Source organism: Emydura macquarii, unplaced genomic scaffold, assembly GCF_026122565.2.
Source record: "Emydura macquarii macquarii isolate MOO-44397 ecotype Brisbane River unplaced genomic scaffold, CSIRO-AGI_Emac_v2 contig_1253, whole genome shotgun sequence".
In the NCBI taxonomy this organism is placed as follows: Eukaryota; Metazoa; Chordata; order Testudines; family Chelidae; genus Emydura; species Emydura macquarii.
The window spans coordinates 80541067-80552600 of record NW_027131390.1 but is presented as its reverse complement, the minus strand read 5'-3'; the positions used below and the strand labels follow the sequence as shown (position 1 = coordinate 80552600).

At 38.2% G+C, this 11534-nt stretch overlaps 1 protein-coding gene across 2 annotated transcripts in view; it reads right to left on the bottom strand.

The window, feature by feature from the left end:
- Positions 1–3208: 3208 nt before the first annotated feature.
- The window catches only part of IFIH1 (interferon induced with helicase C domain 1), a 43052-nt gene continuing 34726 nt past the window's right edge, over positions 3209–11534 (bottom strand). For both annotated transcript variants that reach the window (XM_067549355.1, XM_067549356.1), the window contains 5 exons: positions 9982–10131; positions 8642–8803; positions 7899–8089; positions 6032–6125; positions 3209–5933 (listed from right to left, as the gene is read on the bottom strand). In XM_067549355.1, coding sequence (XP_067405456.1) covers positions 5751–5933; positions 6032–6125; positions 7899–8089; positions 8642–8803; positions 9982–10131 — 780 coding nt within the window. In that variant the 3' untranslated portion in view covers positions 3209–5750. The remainder of the gene's footprint in view (positions 5934–6031; positions 6126–7898; positions 8090–8641; positions 8804–9981; positions 10132–11534) is intronic.

Here is an 11534-nt window from a genome sequence, read left to right as displayed (position 1 = left end):
TCTCTCTGCTGTTTCTTCCAGTACATTAGTCTCAATATCACATGCTTCAAAATGTTATCGTCAATGTTCAGGCATGTGAAATTGGAAACCAGCACTAAGTGAGGAACTAAGTACTGATATACTTAGTAACCATTGCAGAGCTGTCTGCACTTTCCACATATGCTAACCATACAGTACCAGTGAGAAAGAAGAGTGTAGGAAAGATGGGTCAGAGAAGGAAGCAAATAAGCAAAGGGAAAAAAGCCAAAAATTAGAAATAAAAACAGTTCTGAAAGTGAAAGAAAACACTAATCAGATGAAAAACTAGAGAGAAGCAAGGAAAAGAAAACAAAGTAATCTTTAGGTTTACAATAAGGAAATAGAAGCGGGAGCATGGGAGGAGGGGAGTGTGAATGTCAGAGCTGGGTTGTGGGCAGCCTGTGAGAACAGACTGAGCTGCTCAGTATTGGAGGCTAAACATCACAGATCAATTTAGGGCCATACCAGGTCACAACCACAAAGTCAGAGACTGTTACCAAATTAATATCGTGAGGTGAGAATCAGGCGGGGACCAGGACAGGGACTTAGTCAGCATTGGTCTTATGCCTTAGATAGTAAACCAGGATCGGAAGTTTGAGAACTGCAAGTCTGGGATCAAGAGTTACAGCGAGTGGGATCTAAGGCAGAGTACACCAAAATGGCTTCCTGGTTTATATATAGAGTGCCAGCCAATCAGGGTATCACAGGGGACTGTCACTCATGTCCCTCAAGGTAGGACTTCCTTCACAGCTTACCCTCTCAATACTTCTTGGTGGCAAACCTACCTGGACCTCTGAAGGCAACAAAGCAGTAGTTACTGCCTCAAACCCTGCAAATTATGGGTCTAGGCCTATGGGTTCTTACATCAAAAGTTAGAAAAAGAATGGAAAATAATGTTTTGCACGTCCAGACTGCTGAGTAATACACAAAAGAGCTGCTTTGGAGATCTCAGTACACAAGGGATCTTCAGATCAACAGATCTGGACTCTACTGGTCTGCTCTCCCTGCATAAACAGTTGAGAGCTGTACATATTTAGGGAGTACATATTTGAGTTGAATCAATGTAGATACAAAGGGAGAATTTTGCCCTTAGAAACAGACTTTTTACATGCCTTTTGTAGAAACGTTATATAAGCAAAATGTTACGTAAGTAGCCCTCCTTTGCTGAGAGAATCTAAGCCTGGCTCTTCCTTGCTATATCAGGGCATGAGAAAAGGGGGACCTCATGCTATATGAGCAACAACATAGTTTCTAGTGACTTAGGCCTGCTTGCTCCATCCTATGGCAATTTCACATGCTCTGAGCTTAGAAGATCAAAGACCTTCTAAAGCTTCTATAATTACTGTAATGTCCATCAAAAATAAAAAGGAGAACCTATTGACACTGTCCCTTTAAGACATGCTGATACGAAAGTTACTTAACTGACAATAGAGTCACCCTCCATCCAAGCCAGTCATGTCCAGGTGGAGTTGGGAAATAGCGTGGACAGGAAGAATGTAGACAGCAAGTGGCACTACCATTCGGAAATGCAACTGCAGTGAAATCAAGGAAGGTGGTATCACTAGTCTACATATGGTGAGGTTTGCATGAAACTTGGGGAGCCAAATGTCATTTGGAGGTGCAGAGGCTCATCAGTTCTGACAACACAGGCCCCCTTGAATCAGGTGCCCAAATATGTGTATTTAGATGCCTAACGTTAGGTACCCACATTTCAAAATTTTGACCTCACACCTGTCTCTCTCTCTCTCTCTTCATATTCAAAGTATATTACTGAGATTACCTAATTACTCTTCACAACACCTGTGCCAGTTAGGCAGGTTAAGTATTATCCCCATTTTACAGATGAAGAAACAGAGGCATAAAGGTGCATTGTGTGCATGACACCTGACCAAAAATGAATGTGAAAATAAAAAATACAACTAAAACCTACAGCAGAAGGAAACCAATGTGAGACTAAGTTACAGTTAACCTTAGCTGAACTATTGTGCACTCTTAAGAATAAAATAATGTAGCTAGACAAATTCCTAGTGGTTAGACATGTTCTTTTCCTCTCCACATCTGTCAGTAAAAGCAGAGCTCTAAATGTAAAATACAATCAGGAACCTTATGTGGATTTGCCACTCTCCTGGAGGACTTTGCATCCATAAGGCAATAAATGGAGATATAACTAGTAGATACAGATATGACAATTTAGCCTTATCTTTACAACTTCACACTTCCTGGATGAGCAATATGAGCACAAATTTTACAACACCATATGTGAACCAACGCACTGGAGTGGAAACTGCCTATCCAATATGTGAACTGGAGCTTCAGTATCTTGTGTCATATGTTATGCATGACAGGAGGATGGCACACATGCTTAGTTGCTATGATATAACATCTATCTAGGGCCATACCATAAACCACAAGTATGAATGCACAGCATAGATGACTTACTCACCAGAAGCCAAAGATACGGTGTGACATAGCTCCCATTTACAGCCATGAATACATGCAGCAAAATGAAGCAACCTCTGCTGCGTAACTGTAGAGATTCCCTCTCTTGTGGAACTAAGGAACTCAACAGAAGAGCAGCAGCAGAGGCTCAGCAGAGTTTAGGAAAAGAACATCCCATTTGGAACAGGATCACTTACTTGATATGGGAGCCACCAGGAGGAGGCATTACTGCCAGTTCTTCAGCATAGCTTTGTGCCTCTCCAAAGCACTGAACAATTGTCTTTGGAGAACACTTGATTTAAAAAGGATTCCAGAGACATAACGTAATCTGTGAACCACTCTGGCAAAGTGACAAACTGCCAGACCCATGGGTTAAATTTCTGTGTTTAATAGCATCTTAATTACCTGACATTGAAAACATTGTCCAAATAGATTTTGAGCCCCAAAACCTCCTATAACATTAGAAACACAATATATATTAGTTAAGATTTTTTTTAAAAATGGATACCAAAATTAGGCTGCCAGGTCCATGCGTATTTAGGTTTGTAAAGTGTGGTCTCAGCCAGTGCAGAATAACCAACAGCTATAGTCAAATTGCTGAACCAGGATCAACTTCACCCTAACTGCTAACAATATTACTGTAAAAACTACAAAACATCTCTCTTTCTAGGGATAATGTGTACAAGAAACTTTGGTTTGTGACTTTATTTAAAAGGACAAAGGAGAATAATAAGAACTTAAGGCTGTGAACTTACATGAATAAAGCTTTCATTTATTAACTGTATCATACTTTACACAATGCGTAAGAGTAGGAATATTACCACAGATTAGATATATACACCCGTAAAATTCAACCCTCATATGCCATGTTCTATTTATCCTCCATTATTCCACTTTTTTTGTTTTAACAGTATCATTAAAAGACCTGTAAAATATCTTGTCTCAGAACATTTGAGTGGATATAAATCCGTTGGCCTTCATACTTTGATGTCAAAGTTATTTCTGTAGTGGTAGTGGTATATTGGATTATTTATAGGTCTAAATTCTTCCACACCAGTTATCCATGCCCACTATTTATGCAGTTTATGCACATTGTAATCTACAGTACTGCTGTAGTGGAAAACTTAATTGTTATCAGTATACAAATTTATTTTTACAACCCTTTTATTCGTTTAAAAATGAGCAGCTATCACTTCAGGTGAGCAGAATATCAAGTTTAATTGAAATATGGTACAGATTGATTGAGGTGAAGTCAAATTTACCAATTATCTTGAGAGACAAAAAACCTGTTCACTGAAACACAGCACCCCTGTAGACAGTTATTTAACACATACTATCTAAATTTTTTAATAAGAAATACTTGGATATTTCTCCATACCTATCATGAAATATACTTTAGTAGTATTTTTAAACATTAATGTTTTAATGCAAAATCAGCCAAGCAATTCCCATGAGTTACATGAATGACTGAGGCAAGAATTTAAAGAAAACAATATAGACTTCAGATGAGCTTATCAGAACAGACATCGACATATGCAAAATTAAAATTTAACATTGTTCCATACCACAGTCTGATATCTGTGATTTGCTACTGTTTTCAGCTAGTCGTAATTTATGTTGCTGGGTTTTTTGTATGTAACAATTTAATTTAATATATCTAAAGTGTGGTCAGAAGTCCTAACTCAACAGATCTGCTCCTTGTGGACACTGATTTTTTAATAACAAAAACAAGTTCAAACTACTTTTTACTCCTGTTAGCAACATAAGGCTGGTATACATGAGAGGGTGAGCTGGATTACTTTCTGTCTTGTGCATAATATCAAAAAGAATTTTAGCTATGTTTCAACTGCAAAATATTTACCTGGAGTTGCAGAAAGGTGAACAATGCACCTCAACTGCATTTTTGCACACCTCATTTGGGTCAGGGTTATCAGCAATGATGCTCAAACCAGAAAGAACACAGCTTTACTTTCAGAGATCCCAGGTTGAATTTACAAGGCTGATAGTTAGGAAGACAAGACACAAACCACAGTTATTTTACTTGTGAGGTGAGACAATTTGTAATGCCATTTTTGCAGTCACTTCTCAGAGCAGAGCTGCACTTTAAATTTCAAGAATGAAATCCTTGCCCTATTGAAGTCAATAGGAGTTTTGCCCTCAACATCAAACTGGACCAGGATTTCACACCAAACATTTAAAAAAAATGTCATGAAGAGACGCTTTAACAATTATTGTATATGAATGTCTATGCATTGATGGTGACAGGAAGTAAGCTATATCACAGGTTAGAGAAATTATTTATTAATGAGCTACATGAATTTGCATAAGATGTTGGAGATAGTCTTCTCACATTACTTCACAGGGAAAATTATATTGGTCACTGAACTTCAAGGATTTGAGAGGCTGGATAGTTAAATGGATTTAAATATATTGATTTTTTAAACCATGTTTTAATAGTAGTTTAATTTTAGCCTGACCATGTAACACACTTCCGAGTCACCAGCTGATGGCATAAGGGGGGAGAAGCAGAGCATAGAAACAGCCATTCTGGGAGACAGCACTTGGTAAATCTACTCTTTTCATCTGCCTCCTCTTCTAATGTAGAAATGGACACAGCAAGGTCATCTGTGCTTTTGAGTAATAGTAATGTGAGAAAGAACTGAGAAAAATTAACAGCTTAGACCACTGCTACAAGTTGGTGGCCTTCACCAACTTTTGCACTGGATATTGCTTGCATACCCAATACTCCACTTCCAACACTATCAAACACTATCAACACTCGCCAAAAATCTGATTCCCAACCCCTGCTTTCACATGCACATTTGAACTAAAATCAAGTTCTTGTTTTAAAAAAGTGTTTCTTGAGATAAAAACCCAAAAATATTTGAAGAAAGTCTCAGCCAGCGAAAGGCACTCATTACAATAATAAAAAAACAACAGTTGTGATTAAAAAAAATTAGCGAGACCGTGAAAATTGTTGATTGGATTCTGCTGTGTAGGTAGAGTAGGTTTGTTCACTAGATCCACCTTAAGCCTGGCTCCACTAGATCTTCTTTTTCTTTGACCCATCCCAAACTTCCACTGCATGCTGAAGTGCAAACAGCTGCCATACAGCATAGTCCTCTCTCCTCTCCATGTCCTTCTCCTCCCCACACAGCAGTTTTACTGCACTCGGGGCCTTCCACAGCCTTTAGGATGCAAGACTTGGCCTGCTGTATGCAAACAGGAGTCTGATTATAGCAGTCAAAATAATGCTGAACATTTGCCTTTCTTTACCATTCTTGAACGAATTCTTAATCTTCATCACTGGAAACATAATGCTCTGCATAGTCAAAGACAGGGAACTTGATTGGCAGCTCTCCCCATTTTTTGAAAATTTTGTTTGAGGTTTTCTTATCCTGGAATGCAACTACAAAATTTCTTATCTTTAAACAAGGCAGGTCTACCCCTCGGTGCACCATCATAGTTCCCCAAGCCTGAAAAACGTAAGGAAAGGTATATTTCAGTTAAAATATTCAGTGTAATCAGACAGAAACATGTTGGCACAAAACAGAAAAAGGAAACACACACTTACTTGCCCGCAGTCTTTGCAGATAATTTCACCATTTGTTTGGTAATCGGCATGTTTTTCTTGCAGTGTCTTATTTTCTCTGATATTGTAAAGGTCCCTGAAAATGGATGGGAAATATGAATCAGATTGTGTTATCCCTTTTACAGCAGAGATGGCCTTAAATACTGTACACTAAGATCACAAATGCCAAAGTAAGATGTGTGTGTAAAATGGCTATAGTAGAGAGCTAACATCACAAACGGCGTCTGACCCCTGTGCAAGTGTACAAGTAGGAAAGGATGCAAAGGCAAAACAATGACAACTCTATTCTGTATGCACCTCTGAGTGTAGGGACTACTCTCTGGTATCTCCTACTTAGGAGACAGAAGAGAAGTGGTGCCATAGCTGACTCTCCCTTCCCTACCCACCGGCCATCAAAGCTAACCATCCTTAGAAGGGGGAGAACGCTGCACCCTCAGAAGTGATGGTGTAGCTGGCTCACTCCGTGTGCCATGGAGCTTTGGGAGAAACAGTGCATGGGAGTGGGTGGCTCTGCTTCTGTATTTCCTCTCAATGTGGAAAGGCACCAGCTGTGCCTGGTTCTGAAAATGCAAAGCTACAGCTTGCATGTACTCCATTCTGCTAGTTATGTTAGTGAATACTAGATGTTTGGAGCTCCAAGCCTATGTGGAAGGACTATAAGAATTACTAATCTATTCCTTGGGTAGGCAGCTGCTAACATTATGCTAACAAGGTGGTATATTGCTTACTGAGCTCTTTGTGGGGACTCCTTATGGTTTTGCTACCATGGAAAATAATATTGACAGCTCCTGCTCAACTTTCCTCTAATTCCCCACATTCACTTTCTCATACACACTCTCAAAAGTTCTTCTAGACTGAAACCTTCAGCGAGTGGTCCAACCGCTGAAGGGTGGGGAAGTGTTTGATACAGAGCTAGTTTTCAGGAAAGAATAATTGATTGGAAAATTGGAAATATAACAAAACACATACACTCGGTTGTAAGCAATTATAACTTATTTTGTGCAGTTGCAGCAGGACATTTCTAATAGTGTTTCAGTTACATTATGATCCAGTGGGTGAAATTTACCCCAACACACACCACCTGCCCATACAACATCCTAGGATCACTTCCTTACACTCAGCACTAAGGGTTTAAGCATGGTTTGACTAGCATATATGATCTGGAGTAGGCCCTTCTGTATTGGGTTACTTTCACCTTATGGTATTTATAGAGCACAACAACTACAGTATTACAGCTATAGTTATATAACTTCATAGATATTTTATTGTCTTCTTCAGTCTACAAAGCAGTGATGTTTAAAACTGACAGCTACAAAAATAATTACATAGCTCCAGAGTGCCACAGTCTTTTTCCCTCTAATTTTTCCCTTTTCCATCTATTGAAGATGCACAGAAGTTAAAAATTAGCTTAACATTATGGTTGCAAGTTTAATATAAAAAGCTGCTAAAACAGAAAACAAAAAGAAATACAAACACACTGTATTGCAATTTGCAACACTGCGTGTACATAGCATTTTTGGTTACTGGCTGAATTGTTAAATACATGCAGTATATTCAAAGTGGCCTAGTTAATATAGCTTCTGGAACCTAATCTTTTGCATTTATTGAGATTTCATCCTCTAGTCGGATTAGGGCCACCATGTCCCACCATCTCCTCAGCTCCACCAAAACTGTATGTAGTTGAGGACTGAGTCCTCCATTTCTTACTAGCCAGAATTTGGTTGACACACCCAAAAAATACTTGTTATTTTATTTTATAGCAGCTGCAATGTTACAGGCTCTTTGCAGACATACTGACAGTAAAACAGGCTCCTTCCTCAAAGAGAACAAGTAGTTAAGTAACACTTACTGGAACTCCTTTTTCACATTGACATGATGCATGTTTTCTATAACCTGTATGTCTTCCCCAGAACATTTAACTTTGTGGCAGTTTTTGCAAAGGAAAGTTATTAGTGATGGATTTTCCTTGTAAGTCTTAAGCTGATCTCTCTTTGCCTTCATTTTTTTTTCCATTATGCTTTGCATCTGAAAGCTCAGAATCTAGAAGCAGAACAGCAACAACAACATTGTCATATTCTTCTGAAGCTACAGCAGCAGATCTATGGAATGGAAAGATTTATTTCCAAGTTTACTTCCAAAACTCCAGACACTTGCAATGAATACAGATTCTGGAAATGGATACAGTAAGGACAGAGTCAACTTTAAAATCACTCTTTGGCCTACCAATTTATGTCTGGCCATTCTTATTACAAGTTAACTCTTAAAACAACTGTCACAGAGATTTGAGAACAGTCAATATTTTTCTTCTAAATTTTCAGTTATTTTACTTTGTTCATGGTCAGTTTCACCTAGTTTATGTGGGTTTTTCTAACATCATCAACAGGAAAGAAAAAACTTTCTTTTAAAAACAGGTAGATGAGGTCGTAAAACAATAAATATTGGCATGAGGAATCAGGGGCAACTGTTGTACCAGAAACTACTTTTAACTTTTATTTTTTTTAAATAAGATTTCGTATTTACAATGTTATTTTGAGTCTTCAGCAAACAGATTTGTCCCTCTTTATAAGAGAAATGATGAGTCAGAGGCAATACCTTATTTAAATATGCCTCCTGTGGCATCCTTTGGACACGTCGAATAGCTTTATACATCATTTGCTCCCGAAATATATTAACATTTTCACGTTCAACAGCTCCTGATCCACCTGATGCCACTAGTACGTAGGTGCTCTCATCAGCTCGAGCTCGGCCACGGGCCTGCAGTTTGCAAGAAACACAGGCTAAGAAATACTGCATAGACATTAGCCGAAATACTACATAGCCCTTCACTCACCAACATTCATGTACCTAAAAATGTTCAGTGTTTCTTACTTGAAGTTAAGATAATGAGAATCCCTGTGCAGCATATTTGAAGTTAAACATTATTCACCTGGTTCTTGGATAAACAGCATTTTAATACCCTGCGTTGCTTCTGTAGTGCCATTAAAGATAAAATGCCTAGCACATGGGTGTTAGGGAGATATGATACTAAAGGGACCAGGAGACAAAACCTTTGAAACTCAGAACCTACGTTTTGCTTGGAAAAAAAGAATGCATGTACACACAAATCCCATATTAGTTCACAAATAAAATTCTAGCATGGACAAAGTGGTATTTTGGGATGAAAGTGTTCCTTTGCATGTGTTATTTACCATAGTAAATGACTTCACAATTGTATATTCTGTTCATTACTTAGATTGTAAACTCTTCTGAGCATGGGTGTCTTGTTATGTATTTATACTGTGTCTAGCACACCATGTCTGGGGATCACACCATGTGATTGGGGATTTTTTTCATTAGAATCCTTTGCCATTTATCTTTGGGCGGGGCAAGCTAGTAAATGAAAGCTCATTAAATCAACAGAAGGGGTGGGTACACTTCTCATTCTGGAGCCCCTTCTCCAACATGGTCCAAGGGTGCAAAGGCCAGCCTTGCATATTTGCTCTGCCCATCCTCTCTCCTATCTTCAGGAAGGGACACCCTACAGGTTAAATATGGTGAAGAGCTTTGAGTAGGCACTTTGGCCAGGGTGAATTTCACATTGTACACGGAAAGAGGATGATGCATGGAAATGACCTTGGTATAAAACTGTGCAGAACATCCTCTCTGAGCACCTTCTCCTTTGGTCCACCAGGGTCCCAAGGTTTGCTCCAAATATGATATGTACAATTCTAAAAAAATCACCTTGAGTATTAAACTGTGGTTTGAAAATAACTGTCAGAGAGCGCATAACTCCTGTGTATCACCTCCAATCCTCCTCTTGACAGAGAAAAGTTGTTTTGTTTTTTTAGACACAACAATCAGAAATGTTAACCTTATCTAAAACCACAACAAAAAACACACCCAAAATACAAAACACAATTAAAAAAAAAAAAAAAAGACCCATGCTGACATACCTGCACCATAGCTATTTCATTGGTGACAAGACCATAGCGGATAACAATGTTACATTCTTTGATATCCAGGCCTTCTTCAGCTACAGTAGTAGCAATAAGTAGGTTTACTTTCCCAGCACGGAATTTACTGATGATTTCCCTTTGTTCATTCTGTAAAAGACAATTCCATTAATTCGATTTGATATATTAACTTTCAGTTTTAACTTCCAGCACCTAAAACTAGTTCATCTTTCCTTGCTTTAGAAAGTTCAGTGAATTATTGCCAAAGGTTTCAAATTTGGGTGCTTAATATTGGGCACCATATTTAAGCATTTTTTAAGGGGATAAGAAACTACACCATTGACTTCAATGAATGCTGTAGATTCACAACACCTTTGACAAAGAAAAAAAAATCAAGTCACTTTTATTTAAGCACCTAATATTAAGTGCCCAAATGTGGAAAATCTCACTCTATAATCTTAGTTCACTAGGATTATTGGTTCAGAGGGGTTGGATAAAACTGATTCTTTGTTCTGTCATTAACAGCAGCACTGATGGGGAGGGGGGGGAGGAGGAGGTCCTGATTTCAGAGGTGCTGTGAACATCTGCCACTATTGCTGATTTCAACTGGAGTGTAACCAGAACAACCCCTTAAACCAGGCCCAAAAGTTTTTTTAAAATTTCCCTGTAAGAATCATAACATTTTAATGTAAAATATTCCTTTTCAGATAGTAAAACAGCATAGTGACTTGGCAATGAAAAAACTGGAGCACTGACCAGGCTTTTAGAACAAAACAATGTTGTGTGCAGGGACATGTGACAACTTTTGAAATCTTTCTACATGCCGAGTTCAACTTTAGAATCTAGAGGCTTTCAAAGAAAAGCTCTGTATGCTCTTTTTCACTATACCATATTGCAATAAATCTTCATCTAAACCAGAATCATGTCTGAGGGAACAATTCCTAACATATTTTTAAACAGAGGCCCCGATGTAAATTGATTCTGTCTAGCATGTAAACCACACTTTTTTGTAAGTGCTGAAATGACAGTCTCATTGGGAGCTAGAACAGGAATTCAAGGGGGAAATTTAGCCAATTAGAACATTTTCTTTTGAAATCTGAATAATTTTTGGCTGCAGAAAGTCACAGAGAAAGCGCAGTCAACAAACAGAAAAGCATGAAGTAAACCTAACTGAGTGATTCATTGTGAAATATTCATTGTGAATTTTGGCAATTTCTCATTCAATAATTATCCAGCCATGGTGTGAAGCATATGGGCCTATGCAAATTAGGTAAACGGCAATACAAGGAAAAGACAGAGGTCAATAATATTATAACTTTTCTTTTCAATTTAATACTAAATATGACAATAGGTATTATTTTGTCTCTTAAAATACAATTTAACAAATAAATTGTATTTTACAAAAATTAGTTTAATATCCCAGATTAGTACCAGAATATACATAAAGGGCCCAGGTCTGTCCTGCCCAGGCTGCCCCACTGAACTCAAGCGTTTGCACAGATGTAACAAATGACAGAATTTAGCTCATTGACGTCACAAATCTACCTTACTTA